The sequence below is a fragment of the Neltuma alba genome, unplaced genomic scaffold (assembly GCF_004799145.2).
Source record: "Neltuma alba isolate B1F8T4 unplaced genomic scaffold, ASM479914v2 tig00012867_pilon, whole genome shotgun sequence".
Classification (NCBI taxonomy): domain Eukaryota; kingdom Viridiplantae; phylum Streptophyta; class Magnoliopsida; order Fabales; family Fabaceae; genus Neltuma; species Neltuma alba.
This window is the reverse complement of record NW_021637247.1, coordinates 78503-98222: the sequence shown is the minus strand read 5'-3', so window position 1 is coordinate 98222 and position 19720 is coordinate 78503. Positions and strand designations below refer to the sequence as shown.

Genomic DNA, 19720 nt, shown 5'->3' with positions numbered 1-19720 from the left:
TACCCTTGGGGTTGGGGCTCACCTGGGATCGTGGAAGCTTGCACCCTTTTTCTCTCTACAGTGACAGTCTCCACTTCATCCGCCGGTACCGTCATTGTTTTCTCTTTAACGTTAGTATTCCATTCACAAGACCTAAATCCATATTGGAGTCAAAGCAACTTGAAACCAGCTCGTTTGTTTTCCTTAAACCCGCGTTTAACACCAAAACAAATCTACCACTAATCATAATTTTAAGCCAACGCAACATAAAATTTGCTTCTTTTTTTTTTTTTTGGTTTTTGAACCAAATCACATTTTGCTTAAGTGCTCTGAGGTTCAAGTTCAAAGGAGGGTGTCCCTTACGTCAAGTGGTTAGGAAAAGAAGTGATCATGTGACTGTAGTTTGATGAGCATCACGTGATTGAAGCAATGACTTTTTCTAGTACTTTAGAGATGTCCCAGAGAAAAGATAACTAGTCTGCTACGCGCAGGCTTTTCTTTTGCCTTTCCCTTAAATTTTACCACAAATTGCAGTTGGCTGTTTCAACTTTTTAACAGTTTAAACGCTCACTTCAGTAGTTTGAGTTTCAATTTGGACAGGGAATATGCTATTGCTGGGAGAATGGGAATTGGGAACTTCCCAAAGGGAGAGACAAAAGTAAGAAAAATTTAAACAGCAGCCTCGAGCTTTGCTGCGTCGTTCTTTTATCTTTTTACTCCTTCTCGATTCCCACACCTGGCCTTCAGAAAAGGAAAGAGATACATTATTTTCATTAGGCCTAAGGGCCTATGGCCTCGCATTCATCACTTTCCAATGTCTTCTTCGTTTGAGTACTTGGTTTCTTTATCTCATGAGGTCAAACCTCAATTTAGAATTCCGAAATCAGTCGTCCAACACCAGCCGAGGGCCAAATGGGAAAGTCTAAAATAATGCCTAGCTTCATTTTGACCTGGTCAAATGAGCAGCCCCATGAATGATTGCCCATAATTCGATTATTTACGTTGGGTGCAGAGATAGAGAAGGGGGGGGGGGGTCTGGATATTAGGAAAAACAATCAGCAAAAAATGAGGCCGAAGTTCCCTCTTCCTTCCCTTTTGGCTTTTTTCACCTTCAGAACACCGCACTCCAAATATGCAAACTAGATGTCCTCTCAACAACTTGATGACTTGTCAAAATCATGATAGAGAAGAAGCCTGTGTCGGTTAATGAACACTAATGTAGCCAATTTACCTATGATTTATGCATGTTCATTTTAGTGAAACCCCTGTTGTGCATGATTGTGGGTTAGATTCATCAATCATATGAATCTCGCGTTTTAGGTCCGAGGAATGAGCATTACTTACATTGAAACTCTCAATAAAAAACAAGATTAGTGTCCACATCTTGCTCTGAGTGATAGATCCTCGTCTTGTACTTTACTGGGTTTCCAGTTTAAATGGATGGGGACAAATACAAGAATACGAGAGCTTGTCAATAATCTCAACCACTGATTACGGACAATACACATCTAAGAGATTGAATCTCTCAGACGAAACTTATAGTGTGCCTGCTTTGTGCAAAACACTAGTTTGGCTCTTTTCACTCCTCGTTGTTCTTCTCTCTTTTGGCGGCAATGTAATCGCAGATATCTCTCCACTGAAAACCAAAAACAGCAAAAAGAAAATGTGTTGCGGAAAAGCAACAATTACAGAGGGGATTGAAGTTGTGAACAGTGAAGCAAAAAAGGCAAAAGGGGGAAAAGAAAAAAGGAGGGTGAAAGCCACCAAGTACTTTCGAGGATCATCATTGCTTTCTTTATTGCTGCTTTGAAACATATCTGATGTGGGTTACTCTGCATCTTTCTCTTTGGTGAATATTTTGTGCCTCCCATAAAATACGTAATCCAAAAAATACTTTCCTAATGCAAATCCTTGCCATCTTTATGTCCAAATAATAACCAATAAAATTGTTAACCATTAACCCCCGACTGCTTCCTTAGTAAGAAAAGAATAATCCATCATTATAATAATAACCGCATTTCATGCTTGTGAGTCGCTGTCCATTTTTCTAAATAAGGTATGAATTTGGAGATATTATACTACTATTTAATTATATCATGTACAGTAAAATTTTCAGGTACTTTATTACATTTATTGATTATTATTTATTAATATGTTCATATTCACGACATACAATGGTTTTGACGCCAGACACTGTTATCTAAAAGAAAGGTTGCTGTTATAGCGTTATCGCCATTCGTAATGAGCTGACATTCACATAGGGTAGAATAGGAGTAAGGCAGTAAAGCGAGGAACAAAATGCAAGTGATGTAGAGTTTAACAATAGAAAAGTATTCTCTTTTTTCTTTCAGAAAAAAGAAAAAAGAAATCCTCTATATAACAAACTTTGGCATCACCTTGCTTTAAAGAATACCCTGCCTCTCGCTTCAGAAGTTTCAATTCCCCGTAGACATCTCCACAGTCCGGCACGCACAAAAAGAGGAATCACATGAAATGGCCACAAAACAGGCTGCGTTTGTTCATGTGGATGAAGACTATATCGATATGGAGATAAGTTCTTCTTCCTCCGACTTCTTCTCTTGTTCCATGAGCTCTCCACCAAAAAGCAGAGAGTTTGAGTTCCAGATGGCATCAATTTCCAGCCAGAAGGAGTCCACTACTTCCCCAGCTGATGAACTCTTCTACAAAGGGAAACTCCTTCCTCTTCATCTTCCACCTCGCCTGCAAATGGTTCAGAAGCTTCTGGAGAATCCCAATGACACCTTCCAGTATGTGAAAACGGAGTCAGCATTGAAAGCTACAAGCTTTCCCTTCTCAACTGAATCTGATCTCAGATTACCCTCTACAGATGCCAGCACTCCCTTGGAATCCTGCAATATTTCCCCTTCCGAATCATGCAGGGCTAGTAGTGAAGTAAACCCAGATGAATACCTGTACAACTGGTCCTCTGAAATAAATGGGTTCTTCGGTGCTGATATTCCAAAGAAATCTTGGTCTAAGAAGCTGAAACAGATCAAGCAGTTCTGGTTGGGTCAAAGGCTCAAGGCTTCACGAGCATATCTCAAGTCCCTGTTCAACAAATCTGCTTGTTCAGACAAGTCCTGTGCTAATGCGGCAAATAATGCGGGAGGAGCAGGAAGGAAATCAAAATGCCAAGACTGTCAGAACAAGTACATCAAAGTCACTGCTAGGAAAAATTCATTCGAAATTATTGATGATAACAGGCACCAGATTTCCTGTGCAGTCATGAAGACCATAAACAGAGAGATGCTTGAAGATCGTCTCATGAATAACCATAGGAGGTCCTTCTCGGGGGCGATTCAACGGCATTCTATGGCCAAGGCTTCTTCTTTGTCCACATCTTCATCTGGGTCATCTTCTACATCTTCGTCCTTTTCGTTCAGCTCAAGTGGGTTCTATGATTTACAGTTGATCAGGAGAAGCAGCAGTGCAAATTCAGAGCTTGAAGGTTCAATTGAGGGAGCCATAGCCCATTGTAAACAGTCTCAACAGCAATGTAGTTTAAGGAAGACTTTGGATCATAATGCCGGGAAAATCGCAGTTTGTGAAACGAAAGCACATGACAGCACTAGAGAGAGACTGACAGAGAGTAATGGGAGAGAGGAGAGAACTCTGTTAGAAATGTAAGAGAGGCACTGTCAAATTGAAAATGCTGCTGCATTTTACTGGAGTTTGATGTTTCAAATAACAAAGTGGGTTTTTCCAGCATCAAAATTTCTGAAATTCGTAGTCTTGCGCTCTTTGCTCATACAACTTTCAAAGAGTGAAATTGAATCTCAAAGCCGTACTATTATTATCATTAGCCTCACTGGAGTTGCAACCCCCTCAGGCAAAAGTGACTTTTAGTTTCCCAAGCAATGCACACTAATGATAAGTCGTTATGCTAATTCTCCATTTCAAAGAGAGTAATGATAAGATACCTTGTTCTTGTCTTCCGGTTTCATTTGGTTCAAAACTCGCTTCTCCTCCTACTATTGTATAAAAATCAGGGCGTTTAAGGCCAAAAAGAAAATAACACTCAAATATGAGCGGTTTGATTAACCATGGGTCAATAACTTTAATCAGTTTCACTACAGTATAAGAACCAAGAAGTCTATGCCCATTTCAGTGTTCTGAGTCTGACCCATTTTACCCAGAACTGGAGTCCCAGTCACTGCCATTATTCTTTCAGAGCTCTACAGATAACAGACAGAAGCACTGCAGTAATGTGTGGGAGAAATGCCATATTTTATTCTAGTTCTTCCTTTCTTTCAGTGTTATAATTTAGTTTCGCTCTGTAAAGAAGGAAAGTAGAAAGTCATTCGGTATGACCTCCACAAAATTACAACTTTTTTCCCCATTAAAAAAACGATGTGCCAAAGAAGCCTGACCCAAAAAAGTTACAAACAGCCATTAACTTTTGTAGAGGAAGAAAAAGCTCAAAAAAGGAAAGAGATTAACCTCATTTTTAAGATGGGGAAATCATGGTATATGTGGTACCTGATAGCTTTTCCTTGGCCCAGAATATCCTTTATTTCAAAACATTCATGATTAGTAACAGTGAACTCCCAGCTGAGCAGCATGGTTGACTGCAGATTAAAGCTAAATTTTAGTGCAGCAATTATGTATCCTTATTGCAATTACCGAAGTATAACAGTATCTGACTATGATTATGATCACAAGATTTGTCTTTTTCAATATCAACCGGGAAAAAAAATAATTCCCGTTCTCATGTAAGGCTCCCACATCCCTCCCGCGTGAAGTGCGTATTCTAGAATGTGTTATTATTACTTAGGGTATTAGTTAATAGTTAATATTAGTTAATTTGGCTGCATTAAAGAATCTCCAGGGTAACATTTTTTTGTCAGAACCCAAAAAAAAAAAAAAACACAGCTGTTCAAGAAGACAATGAAACCCATGTAGGCGTGCGAATTTTCTTTTTCTTGTGATTTTGACTGAACACTAAACAAGGCGAACGTGACTGCTTGAGACTGAATCATATTAGGAGGGAAAAGGAGGACGAAAAAAAAATAAAGTTGCAAGTTTACGTGAATACTGTAGGGTACCCGTAAGACAAGCACATAGAACAAACACAAAGAACAAGCAGTTCTCCTCTCCACCAATGGCATGTTTGTCCATAGTCTTGACGATAAGAACTTCTCGCCTCTCTCTCCCGCTCCAAGATGCTTTTCTACCTGATGAATTCGCTCACGGTCCTGCAATATAAATTCCAGACACCTAGTCATAATAGACAAGTCATGAAAAGTATACGATCTCAGAAGCATCTATATGGCTACGTGTGCTGTATAGGATACAGCATAATACGTCGAATGCGGTCATTTTTAAAATTTCACGGGAATATATGTTATATATTTCAATAATACCCATGGATATATTGAGTTTAAACAAGTATTTCTAAAATAATATAAATATGTTTATAATGATGAGCTAAAATATTAATTTTTTTGAAGTTCTTAAGTCATAAATATTTCGACGAAAAAAAAATATCACAATACAAAAGTAGAATATGTACTACATATCCTGAAATACAGTATGCGTATCGTATCAAGTATGACTATGTTTGATTTTCTCCCCCCTCGAGCATATCAATGCTCCATAGACCATAGGCATATGCTTGTCCAAAGAAAATGTCATGCTGTAAGGATTACATCGATCCTACTATGGTCTCACGTTCAGAATGCTGTGCAGCTGTGCGAGTGTGGGCATCATAAACACGAGCCTCAGTTTCGAAATACGTGTTTTAGTAGTGATATCTCTTCTATAGATATCGTCCCAGGTATCCTCTGATTGGAGAACTCTTTTCTTAACAAGACCCATTCATTGTTGGTGCAGCTAATGTTAAGTTACCAAGCTCTGGGATACGACAACCACAATGGGTCAATACGCTGCTGGGGCATTTATCCGAATGTCCCATCCTACTGATTATTTATTTGGGCTATAACTTCTGATAACTATGTAACTGAAACAGAAGACATGAATATGATGGCGACGAAAGAAATAGGAAGACATTATCTTAGGAGTTGAATGTGTATATCAGCCTATATAGATGCAAAACCTATTCAAATACGAGGCACTGTTGGGTCCAGTGACCAAGTGGAGCACGTGACTAATGTCAGCTAAGATTCAAGCCATCAACATCATTTTTTTGTTGTAGATATTTAATTTGAAGTAAAGTTTCCTGCAAGCTAGTTGTCATCTTCCCCTTTGTTCTGTGGCTCCTCTTCGGTACTGCTAACCCCCTGAAATAAATTTTAACAATAGACAGCACACCCACTAAAATATTTTATGTGAGTATGTGTGTGTATATCTGAACATACATATATAATGCCATGTATAACTTCTCAATATCTGTTCCCACCACCAGTCCACCTGTATCGAGTCAAAAATGAAACGCTCTTTCGCTATCTTAGAGCATCCACACTTCCCATTAGTTTCAATCCGTTAAGTTTTTGCTGCAGGACCTGTCTTTTTCCCCCTTCACATTCAAATAAGAAGCGAGAGTTTAGGCGTTATAGAGACATTGCAAGAAAAGCCGATAAAATAATTGAAGTTGCTCATGTCACGTTCAAATCTGCACGCCTATCACAAACATTGATAGTTTTTAGTTTAACATCTCATCTTTACAGGCAATGGGTTTTCACTAAAAATATCTACAAAGTTTAATAAAAGATATATATCCTGTACCTTGAAAGCAGCGCTGTAGATTGCAAGGATGTATGATTGGCCTCTGGCTGCAGGTCCATGTGCCAGTAGGTCGTTTTGACTCGATTCGGCATCTCTTTCATCTAATCTGAGCTAAAATCCAGAATCTCCGATTTCCTTGAGACAGAAGATTAACAGTGAAATCAGAAGGTAAATTTTTGTTGGATGTAAATCGATTTTACGAGGTCGGCTTTCTCCTTTTCATTTTTTATGACGTAAGATGTATTATTGTAAAAGTTATTATCTTATCTTAAAAGAGTCTAAACTAACGCAATATTGTTGGAATCAGAATTATAGACATCATGATAGTACATTTCGCAGTGTCTTTGATCATGTTGTAGAGTAATTATTTCAAGAATAATCTTCTCTATAAAAAGCAATATCTGTAATCAAGCACTAATGTAGAATATGGTGTGCACTAACAATTACGTCTTCAAAAATATATCCAAAATATTGCTGTTTTTGCCACGTGTTCTCTGTGCTATTCGTTAAATAATACAAAGCAAGCATATATTACGAAGATTAAGTGGTGCTCAACAACCCATAAAAATGATGCTGGCCAATGCCAAGCACTCCCTAAAGCAAAGTATATATTCCCTTTTGTTTTCCCCTAATAGCTTTCTGATTTTGTCGTTTCGTATTTTTATGGCCAAAATTTCATATAAATATTAGAATAGAATGAAGCCGAGATAGAGAGGCATGGTGTCAGTATGACGATTTAATTATGCTCCGTTTGCAGAATAGCACTGACTAATGTTCCCTTCACATTTGACCGGAAAAAAATAATAAAAACAATAATGTTCCCCACCCTACACAACTTCTCGGGTATTCAAATCATATACTCATTTTCTTAAAAAGTATTCATAGATATTAATTTACTCATTTTCGTGTACAAGTTACAGTTACATTTTTCATAGATATTGTAGGGGAAAAAAATCAATATAAGAAGACACAGCTTTAGTGGTTCAATAATAATTCAGAAGACTGGTTTGAATGCATGCTGAAAAAAAAATGCGGGCTTTAAGTCTCACATTGAGAAGGAAACAAACGAAACCGAACTTATGTTAGTGGATCAACCTATAGAAAAACTAGATAAAGGTTGTTTCAGATTCTGGAACTCAAAAATTAGCCTTGGAGCCTAAGACGAGAAGCTAGTAGATGAAGATCGGTCCTTCTCAAGTTTTGGCAAGTATAAGTGTGAAGAGGGTACTCGGACACCGGGGGGCTGACACTTGAAGACTATACGAGGCTTAGCTCCATGATTTCGAAGTTAAGATGGTCTGAATAAATTCACGAAATGCAGGAACGAGGACAATATGTTTCGCATAAAGAGAGGTTCAATAGATACTGTGACTAACCAATTTGGCTCCGTTATGCCATTGCCCAGGAAACACTAACAAAAGGCCATCCAAATCCAAAGATCAGAGTTCTTCTTTTCAATCAATATTGTCCATAGCAAAAGGACTGCATTGAGGTATCGAACTTCACATTGAAGCCCAAGGCAACATCGAATAGCGTATGCCAGATTTATTCGAGAATCAAAGCTTGAATGAGGCCGTTGCACCATCAAAAACTTCCCGATCGCCATTATTCACCAGGAATTACAAAAGCGTGGCAAATGCTACTTCTGTGAGCAGCATATCAACCGGTTAGTGAGTTGAAAGCATAGCTGATTTCAGTTCTGTGCTACTTGTTTAGCTCGTTGGCTATCCCATTCGCATCCCATCCCCTCTACCGGGTCATATCAAAACAGTTCTTTAACTGTATTGTGAGTCCTTCGGCAATGCGTAAAGCTGTTTTGTGCTCGCTCCTAATAGCATTCGCAATGGTGCCTGGAAGAACTCCTTCAATAAGTGCATGAACATTTGCGGATCATAACTACTACATTTTTCTTGTATAGAATTGGCGCGACTTATATTTCTTAAAAGACATCACGTATTTATCTCTTGTCCCTCACAATATATCCCGAAGTGGAAATAAGATATGCCTGCATTGCATGAATTATATAGTCATAGCCATACATCTTCCCAGTTTCTTCTTTTTCAAAGTGGCTTCACTTATTAGTACTACCTCCGGTCCTAATTATAAAAGCCAGTTGACTAATTTGAGAGATTAAGGAGGTAAATTAAATTAGTTATTTGTCCTAAATAGATGTTGTCTTTCCTAAAATATCCTTGCTAATCAAGTATATTAACTAAAACTATAATTATTAGGAGGACTATCTTGAAAAAAATTGAGTAAATATGAGAGACAAAGTGGATTGAGGTCTTATATTTAGCACTAAAATAAAAGTCAAATAGAGTCTTATATTAAGCACCGAAAGTAGTATTACCTAACTTGCCTGGCGGGAGCATTGCTGCATCTGCATCAAGAAGCAACTTCACCACTTCCCAGATTACAGCTAAATATACGCAATGCGTCTGGCCCCATGTTATCAGTCTGTCCACTTCCAGCAAGGTGTGCATACTTTATTAGCACCATTTCCACTAGATGTACATGTGCCCTTGCCTGGTGCTAAAATGTTTCGGCTTTGTCCGGTGATTATTCCCCCGGGATTAACGAAGGACTTTACAAATTTTGAGAAGGAAAGAAGAATCAGGATATGGCGCCCTAATATAAAATGTGTACGAAATGAACAAGGTAATGCGTATCACTCCGGTAACCTCAGGGAGAAGCAACATTAAAACTTGGTGGCATACTAGAGAAGCTTCTTGACGTACCTTGTATCAGCTACCTAAGAATCAGTTCAGTTCCATAGATAGTGACCTGTCTCTCCACACCAAAGAGCAGAGCCTTCGCCGGAACCGGAAAAGAGGATTCGTCGGAATTGCAGTTCAGAGAGATGGCAGAGGCTGATTGGGCGCGAGCGCGACGCGTTTGTTGCCGCATTGAAAGTAGGTTTGCAAAAGACGTTACTTTACAGGGCCCACGGCCCATTCCCCCACCGAAATAAAGTAATGCTCAAATGTAAATTAATTGTGAAATAGAAAATTTTTACATTTTGATTTGTCAAATTTTTTAATATTTTTGTTTATGATTTATTGTAATAAAAAGGATGGCAGCAACCCTGTATTTTTTTAACCTGTATTAGGTAAATGAAATGATATTTTGGTGCATTAATGCATTTTTAAATCAAGCTCTCTTTTGTTTATAACTCAATCTAATAAATTTTTCATTTTCTTTATAAAAAAAATCATATACTTGTTAAATCCGTAAAAATCCTAAAAACTGTGAGTGATTTTTGAACGATCCCCCTGGCGAAGAAAATACAAAAATTTAACAAGCCATTTTTTGGACTGTATAAAATAATTAACAAGCTTGAAGCGATAAGGTATGGGAGAGAATAAATTTAAAAAAAAATCTTATAAAATATTTAGATGGAAATCAAAATATAATTTTAAAAATATTTTTACAACTTATAAAATAAATATATGAAGGAGTTTCATTTTAAAAAAATACTTTTTAAAATCACTGGCTTGCCAAACGTCTCTGTAATTAAAAAAAAAAAACAGTAATAAATCCGTTCTAATTCGCGGAGGGATGTCTAACTGCCTATGCCGGTGAACGGCAACGATTGCTCCGCTTCTGGAACTGTAGCTTGATTTGGCGATAACTCCTTGAGAAGCGGAGTGTCGGCAGATTGGATTTGCAGTGACAGAGAAAGAAGCGTTTCGTTCGTCTAGATTTCATTTTCAGTTTCTAAATTCCAGCAAAACGTGTGGCTACCCAATTAATGGGGAACTCAGTCGGCCATCGCAAACACCGTAACTCCTTTCCTCACTACCCCACACCTCCCTCCTATATAAATGCTGCTCAGCCACACCTTCCAAACCCAATTTCAGCTCCTCCCTCTCACGGCCAGTTCGCCGCCGGAATGCTCTCTTTACCTTATTCCCACGTCGACTCCAGTTTGCGTGCTCTCGCCGCTCAAGCTGAAGGCTTTGGTCGCTGTGCGATCGGTGGGCTTCATGGTCCCCTTTATCACGTTACAACCTTAGCAGGTTCTCTCTCATTCTTATTCTCCCTTCTTCATTTCATATCTTTACCATATGCTTTTGGAGCTTGTCTGTCAGGCATTGGAATGTCGTTTTGCAGTTGTAGGACCACGGGTGTCATGTATATAATATATTTTTTCTTGACCTGACTGAAAGGGTGTCATCGGCGCCAATTATTTGCTTCTATGTTTTTCTTCTTTTTGGGTGTCATGGATATAATAAATTTTTTTGTGGCCTGACTGAAACTCTGAAAGGGTGTCACTGATACCAATTGTTTGCATGTGTAATTTTTTTTTAACATGTTTATTTTTAGGTTCTTAATTTTACTTTTCCTTACTCATCTTGGTTAGGCATTACCTTGTGGCTTTGAATGTTGCAATGCCTTAAGGTTTACGATTGGTTTTCCTTGATTTCTCTTAACCATGGATCGTTAGATTCCAATTTGCTTTATGGGGAAAGATTTTAACTTAAGTCCATGCAGATTTTTGGCTGATACAATTAAGTTTCCCTGGAAATCTGTTTCGTGCTTGTGAGGACTAGGGGAGTTTGGTTTCTAAAATACATGAATGATCAACCATGTCTTTAGTTTTGTAACTCTTCACGACAAGTGAGATGTGAGAGTGAGAGACAGACTTACGAGATAAGGTGAACTGGTTCTTTGGTAATCTTGTATTGCAGTGGACTTTTTATTTTAACATGCTTCTGCTGGTTTATTTTGACCACAGATGATGGACCAGGGTCACTTCGCTATGGTTGTCGCAGAAAAGAACCGTTGTGGATTGTATTTGAGGTTTCTGGTACTATTCATCTTTCATCTTACTTGAATGTGTCATCTTACAAGACTATTGATGGCCGAGGTCAAAGGATTAAACTCACTGGAAAGGGTTTGCGGCTGAAGGAATGTGAACATGTAATAATTTGCAACTTAGAGTTAGAAGGTGGTAGAGGGCCTGATGTGGATGGCATTCAGATCAAGCCTAATTCAAAGCACATATGGATAGACCGTTGTAGCCTCCGTGATTTTGATGATGGACTGATAGATATTACTCGAGAAAGCACTGATATTACTATTTCTAGGTAAGATAAGTTGCATGTTCTGAAATTTCTCGTTATTTGGCCTTTTATATTCTTTTTTTTTATGGGTGAAAATTTGGCCTTTTATATTGTTCATTGATCAAATGTTCCTTGACCATCTGCAGATGTCATTTTTCTCAGCATGACAAAACGATGCTTATTGGGGCTGATTCCTCACACACTGGTGATAGATGCATAAGGGTGACTATTCACCATTGTTTCTTCGATGGGACACGACAGCGCCATCCTCGTGTTAGATTTGCAAAAGTACACCTGTACAATAATTACACCAGAAATTGGGGCATATATGCTGTTTGTGCGAGCGTGGAATCACAGGTGATGATGTGTTAATCAATTGGAATTACTTTGAGATGAATTTTAATTTTAATATGTTGAGGATATGCAGAAGTCTTATTTGCCTTGCATGTTGATAACAGATATACTCACAATGCAACATCTATGAAGCAGGGCAAAAGAAAGTAGCATTTAAGTATCTCTCTGAAAAGGTATCAAAATCTTTTTTTCTGGCTATTATCTTGAGTGGAAGTGGAGATACTGAAATAATCAGCATTTTTCTTTTTGATCTTATTTTTTGTTTAATATGGCATCAAGGTATGTTACCAAATAATGAGTAAGCAAGTAGTAGAACAATGTCATGAATAACATATGCTTGGTTATTTGTCTATGGTGTGATTGGTTTTTTGTGGGAATCTCCTTGCCAAGTTTCTTCATTGCCTGATTTTAGTCTGCCCATGGACTTAACATAGATTCCAATGCTGATTGTTATTAGACACCGAATTGCTTACCTATGATTCCATTTTGTGGTAAAATCACTTCTTAGTATGTATGAGATCTCTGTCTGAAGTTTCCTCTTATGTGCTTCACATCTGATTCTATTATTATGTTCTCAACTGCACCAATATGTCTTGGCCTCGCCCTTAAGCAGACTTTTTCGTAGTGATAACTTCTGTTAGCATTCTTTCACACCTGTAACTAGGGTGGCCTATTTTGGACCCGACAATTTTACCACAAAAATTGAACACTGACGATAGGAAGAAGCATGTGAATGCGTCATTTATGGGTTTGTTCACAGGATGGTCCATGTCTAGACAAGGGGCTAGATATCTGCACATCTATCTGTTGTGTTCAACTTGTTTGCGACTCATTAAGAGGCCCTTTCATCTAGACATGGTTGGTGGTCTCTTATTTGGGATGAGGTGTTGGTTATATGAATAGCCATTTTTCCGGTTGTCTATGTTCTTGGGTCATAGAAACGGGAGATTGTGAATTGTGAAAACTTGATCAGTTGGGAACATGCGTGCAGGCAGGGGACAAGGAGGCGGAAGCAAGTGGTCACATATGGTCTGAAGGAGACTTGTTCATCAGTGGAACTCAGGCGGGCTTAATGAGGGAGAGCATGGGAGGTCCCGCATTTCATCCTAGTCAACAATATACAACGTGGACAGTGGCACCTCCTACAGAAGATCTCAAACAGCTTCTTCATCACTGCACTGGATGGCAATGCGTTGCACGCCCCCCAGATCAGCCCCTGCCTGCATAAATATCAAGTAATTGAGTTATAAATGATCCTATCATTGAGCTTCATGTGTATATAAATGTGTGGTGGTGATTCACTGACTTCGTAGTGAGTTGATCTCGTGCATAAACTGAACTGCTTGGTTACTTAACCTGGGGTTTGTCCTTTTCGGTATGCTATTTGCATGAATATTTGTGAATTTTTTTTTCCGGCTTCTCTCTTGTAGGTGAAATGAGTGTGCGTATAAAATATTAGTACTATATTTGGACCTGTCAATTTTTGTCGGTGTAAGTGGGAAGTGTTACCCTCGTGCTCCAACTCAACCCTCCCTGTTTTGATGAATTCATAAGCTAAGAATAACCAGGGAAAACTCCGGATTTTTTTTTTCCAAAAAAATAAAGCTCCTACAAATCTGAGATTTTTTTTTTTAATTATCCCATCCTAATCCTTACCTATAAGTAGAGCCAGTAATATAGGTTGAATCGGTGGGTCCAACCTAAGGTTGGCTAAAAGCCAACCCGTCACTACCTCAAAAAATATAACCCGTACCGTCTTAATCTGAACTCGTGATGGGTTGGCAGTCAACCTATCTTTTTTTAAAAAAAGAAATTAAATAATGAAGGCAAAAGTGAGGCAGACTTTCACTTTAAACTTTATTGCCATTAGAAATAATTTTCACAAAAAAAGAAAGAAATAATTAGATAAGAAGGGTTATTCAATATTGCTCATTGATTTCATTGGAAAAAAATGTGAACTTGTGTATTATCATATTAGAAAATTAGACAATTATATACTATTTATACTTTATTGTGTTGTAATTTTTATTTGAATGTTTGTAATATTTTATATCATTTCTAGTGTTTTATTTTTTATTATATATAACTGCTAATATTTGAAAAAATTAAAAAAAAAAAAGCAAAAAAAAAAAATATATAAATTCTAATGAGTTGATGGGTTATGTTGACAGAATGCCAACCACCAGAAAACAAGCTTTTTGAACCAGTACTGTGTAGGTCGCAGCCCATCACAGGCCAATTCACAACCCGCGGGTTGGTTTATTTTATGAGCCCTAACTATAGGCAAGAGTGACGCACACTCATTAGGCGCACACACTTCCTCTGCCATTTGGAAGTTTGATATCATAAAAGAGGGGCGTAAGATCCTTGCGAGCTACAATCTTTCTACAAGCTCGATGTACAGGACAAATAATGATTTAAATATGAATTAATATAATCTTTGGTATTTTAAATTTACTATTATTTTGATCCTAATCCTTCAAATTTTAAATTATAGGTTTTGATTCTCAAAAGGATAAAATGATCCAAGTTTTTAGATTATAACGACCGATGTTGTAAATGAAAAGAAATTTGATAGATCAAAACCTATGATTTGAAATTTAAAGAACCAAAATCAAAATGAAGATAAATTTGAGGGATCAAAGTTTGTATTACCCCTTTAAATTTTTAAAATTATACTTATTTTGCCATTTTGAAGTTATGATGCGATGTGTAAAAAAAAAAAAAAAAAAAGAACTTACACAAAAACATATGGAATAAATGAAAAAATTAAAAGAATTAAAACAGTCCTCCGGAACACGGAAAATTGTACTATTCATGCATGAGCGTTAACCACCAATCAACATCGAGAAATAATTAAATTATTAACAGAGTTTAAAAATTGAACACGGAAAATTTACTATTCATGCATGAGCGTTAACCAAATCAACATCGAGAAATAAAAAATACAGAGTTTAAAAACTGAATAATTTTTAACATTTTTTATTGAAAAATATGAAGATAAAAAAGAAATACAGACACGTTAACCATAGTAAAGAAATACATTTTCTTTATTTGATAATTGATACACACACACACATATAGATGATGATTGGAGGGCATTTTAAAATAAACGAGGGGAGTTCCGAATCATAAGCCGTTAGTGGAGGAAACTCATCCGGCCGTACGTGCTGATAACAGCGCGCTTCTAGACACGTTGGGAAAAAGTAGCAGGACAATCGAAAACTCGTGCTTCTGAAATTACAGACAGCGATACATATGCATACTTGGTGGCAGGATTCATATATTTTTGGAACAACTACTCTTAAACAACCCAACTGTTAGTAGTTAAATTTTAACCGCTTTCAGCGCACACAGGTTATTCGTTACTTACTGTATCAGAGTTGGTGAAGCTTTTTCTTCACCTGGATATTTCTGAAGACATCGGGGAGCTTACGTTTGTCAACGCCGCAAGTTAGATAATGCCGCCGACGACGACGACGACGGCTACGATGATCTGCTATTGGAGCTCGTCCTCGCAAAGAAGAGGTTCGATACGTAACTTGCCACGTCTTCGGGAGTAAACTGGACATACTCTCTCGTTTCTCTCCATGAACCCCCAAGAATCCTGTGCGTGTCATAAAATTCCCTATAAACTGGCACTACTTTCCTGGCTATTGATCCAGTGATTTCGTCTTTAAGCGTCCGATTTGCCACGACAAATGAATTCTGCTTCCGGTACGCTTTCTCAAAATTGAAGTTGAATTTCTCAAATATTTCCTTCGCCTCCGGCGCCGCCTTTGGGTTTTCAGGCAACGACGAAATCACGTCTCCCCATGCCACCCCTCGTAGTTCGTTACGAACCATTTCATCTTCGCTTCGTGCTTCCCATCCACTCGTAGCCCAGCACCGTCTGTAAGTTCGAGTTACGCGCTCTCTCGATCACATGATGCAGATTATTTGCGAGAAACAGGTAGCCCAAGGAAGCGTCCTTGTAATGCGATGCTTTGCAGTCGAGTTTACAAAGGAGAACGAGAATTAGCCAAGCTATCCGCGAGGAGAACGGCGGCGGCGCCGACGAGCTATCGGAGTCTAAACTGTCTTGGAATGTCTCCGGTAGCGATGGCGATGGCGAATTTGGCAGCGAAGGCCAGTCGGCGAACATGTCAGAGAGCGTGTTTTCGTAATCTGCGAGAAGCGAGAGGTAGCTCATTGCCTGTGTTGTCAGTGGGTGGACACCGCCGTCGCTTACCGAAGACCTAGAAGAGTGCTTTTTGATGACAGACTCGAATTCTAAAAACACTGTTCGTACTGACTCGCTGAGTCGAACCAGCGCTGTAAGGACTTGAGATCGAATAGCACAGGTTGAATCGAACAAGAAGATGGATTCGATCTCCGGCCACAGTGCAGATAACGCAGAATACATGTCCAGCATCCGAAATATCTTCTCCGGCGGCGATTTCTTTGTTTTGACGATGAGTTCGGGTAATCGGAACAGACAAGTGGCCCCATCACTGGAAATTTCGGCGAAGCAAGACTCTCGAATGGATTGCGAAGCGCCGAACACATGGTCGCTTAAGATTCTCTCTCCGTTGAAGAGCGTCTTCACCGAAATGTTCACCGCCTCCAACCAACTCTTGATTTTGAGCTCAAGAGCTTCCCAATCCATCTTATGAATCTTGGACGAACTCAATTTGTCGACGTTCAGACGATAAACGCCTTCGTTGATGATCGACTTTCTGATACTTACGTACACGCTCAAGCATTCCTTTGCATAACCGCATGAAATCATACACTCTGCTATCGACCTCAGGTTTTCCATGGCAACGAAAGACACCCTTTCGACTTCGGAGACCGAATCGCCTGCTTCTCGAATTTCGTCGACCGGCGAGCCATTGTCAGTTTCATCGTAATCGGAGGTGCTGATGGAGGTTCGAGAGGATCTAACAGAGACGGATTCGGGGTCCAAGTAAGCCCGATTCATGGATAGGATTTGGTAGAACTCCTTCTGAAGCCTCTTCATGGCCATCTGCATTAAGTTCTGGGCTTGAACGAGTTTGTGCGAGTCGAGCGAGTGCATGAGCTGGTGCAGTTGGTAAACGCACTCGATATACTGGTTGGCTTCGCTTTTGTCGTGGTGGAAGAGGGAGCTGACTTCGGCGTATGAAGAACTCCGGGGTTCCATTTCAGAATCAAAGCCTCAGCTCTCCGAAACTAGATGCAGCAGAACTGGGAGGTGAGGGAACGGAGTGAGACGAAGGCGGAGAATGGCAGGAAATGGAGAACGACAGCGTTCTGGGTTGAACGCAGAAGCTTCTCATACCTGCATAGGTTGGTATATGCAGATTATATCAAGGGTTAGATAATAGCTTTTGAAGTTTGATGGAACATCCAAATCGATAATGGGGTTTGAATTGGCGGGTTATATATAGATTATAGAGCCGAAAAATTAAAAATGAGTGACATGACTTTAAACATGTTACTATCTCGACGACTTTTATTTTTATCTTAAATATAATATTTCAATCCACTTTGTTTCTCAAATTTTTTTTTTTAAAATAGTCCTTCTAATAATAGTAGTTCTAGCCAATAAAGTTGATTAACAAGAATATTTTAGGAAAGACAACATTTATTTATTACAAATAACTAACTTAACTTATTTCCTTAATCTACTCAAATTAGTCAACTAGTTTTTATATTACCTTTGGTCCTTAATATAAAATCTGGTTTGATTTTTATTTTGGTCCTAATTATAATATTCCAATTCATTTTGTTTCTTATATTTATGTATTTTTTTCCCAAGGTAAATCCCCCTAATAATGGTAGTTCTAGCCAATAAATTTGATTAGCAAAGATATTTTAAAAAAACAACATTTATTTATTACAAATAACTAACTTAACTTATTTTTCTAATTTTCTCAGATTAGCTAACTAATTCTTATAATTAGCACCGCAAGTAGTATTTTTGAAAGTTCTATGTGGGAACAAGCCAAGCCATAAAATTGGGAAGACCTTGTGATACAATTAATGTAATAATTGACCTTGACACAAAAAGAAATGTATAATAATTGACCCAAGGGTCAACATTTATGTCTGCATTTGGATTCTGCACTGTATTCGAGTATACGTATTTTGTGTGGGCGTTAAAAATCTATGGGTATAAACTGAAGAAACTACTGTAAAACATATATCAAAAGTTGGCATGTTCCTGCTTGCAAGATAGTAATTTTCATTTTTCAATGGCTATTCCCAAATTTATGCATTCTTCGCACAATATTATTGAATAATTATTTTTTATTATACAAATCAAGTCATTTAAAATCGGGAGAATTACAATGAAGTTCTGAACGGATTTAATCATAAAACCTTTTAGTAATTAAATTTTATTTTTGAGACTTCTTGATAATTCTCCTTTCAAACTTCATAATCAGTTAATATGCTCATCTTAAACTTCATTATATTTAAGAGAAATTTCTTTTCAAGAGATGTAGTTAAGTCTTATATGATATCTTATCGTTTTAAAACCAAAAAAAAAAAAAGCTTTCAAGATGGATTTCTATGTCAAACTAGAGATATTTTGTTTAAATACTACATCTATTCTTTAATATAAAAACTAGTTGACTAATTTAAGTAGATTAAAAAAATAATTAAATTCGTTATTTGTAATAAATAGGTGTTATCTTTCTTAAAATATCCTTACTAATCAAGTGTATTGATTAGAACTATTATTATTATCAGGAGTATCTTAAAAAAAATATGAATATAAAAAATAAAATAGATTAAAATATTATACTTAGGACTAAAATAAAAATAAAATAAACTTTTATATTAATAACCGTAGGAGGTAGTAATAAAGCAAGAAATCACCAGAAATTTGATCTATTAACGCATTATGCATGTTGGTAGTCCTGATCGTCGGCTGCGAACCGTCGAAGCAATTCATTGCGTCATACACGCGTTTAAAAAGTAGCAGATTTTACATGTTCGGGCTTTGACTTTGAGAATGTTATGTTTATACCGCAACCGCTCACTCCCATCCTCACGAAGCAGTTGATAAAAATAAACAACTGCAGAAACATGACATAACACCGCGAATCAAAATTCAAAATCTTTCACGTTTAATATCCAACAGTAGCTTACTTTCACTAAAAAGATACTACATCCGGTCTTTATACAACACCTTGTTTAATTTTTTTATATCTTAAATATAAGACCTCAATTCACTTTGTCTCTTATATTTATGTATTTTTTCTAAGATAGTCTTTTAACAATGATAGTTCTAACTAATACATTTACTTAGCAAGGATATTTTAGGAAAGCGACACTTATTTATTACAAGTAACTAATTTAACTTCTTTCTTAATCTCTCAAATTAGTCAACGAACTCTTATAATTAGGATCGGAGATGGTATTAGCCAAAAAAAAAAAAACTGCCACAATCCCACGCTTCCTGGCGATCAATTTCGATGGCTTTTACGGTGTCCTCTCTTGATTAAATACGAACGCATTATTTTAATCAGTGGGCTATGACTTTAGCTTTGATTCGTGGCACATCAAGTTGCAGGCAGGGAACGGCCAATTCTCAGGAACTGAAATCTCATTCGTCATCACGAGCATTGATTCAAGTATTGACATTG

The 19720-nt window shown here is 37.7% G+C and overlaps 3 protein-coding genes across 3 annotated transcripts; 2 read left to right on the top strand and 1 right to left on the bottom strand.

Annotated features, from left to right (window-relative positions):
* The first annotated feature begins 2293 nt into the window (after nucleotides 1-2293).
* Nucleotides 2294-3931, top strand: LOC114731976 (probable membrane-associated kinase regulator 3). The gene has a single exon (XM_028919247.1). It carries the CDS (start codon nucleotides 2473-2475, stop codon nucleotides 3625-3627), a length of 1155 nt encoding a protein of 384 aa, XP_028775080.1. The 5' UTR covers nucleotides 2294-2472; the 3' UTR covers nucleotides 3628-3931.
* A 6365-nt stretch (nucleotides 3932-10296) lies between these two features.
* LOC114731982 (probable pectate lyase 4) lies at nucleotides 10297-13584 on the top strand. Its single transcript, XM_028919253.1, has 5 exons — nucleotides 10297-10703; nucleotides 11423-11774; nucleotides 11897-12107; nucleotides 12209-12277; nucleotides 13096-13584. Exons 1-5 carry the CDS (start codon nucleotides 10436-10438, stop codon nucleotides 13330-13332), a joined length of 1137 nt encoding a protein of 378 aa, XP_028775086.1. The 5' UTR covers nucleotides 10297-10435; the 3' UTR covers nucleotides 13333-13584.
* A 1964-nt stretch (nucleotides 13585-15548) lies between these two features.
* On the bottom strand, nucleotides 15549-17432 carry LOC114731969 (exocyst complex component EXO70H1-like). Its single transcript, XM_028919240.1, is given in 3 exon segments — nucleotides 15549-15928; nucleotides 15931-15972; nucleotides 15975-17432. Coding segments are annotated over 3 exon segments (1674 nt in total). The 5' UTR covers nucleotides 17269-17432; the 3' UTR covers nucleotides 15549-15590.
* Nucleotides 17433-19720: the final 2288 nt, after the last annotated feature.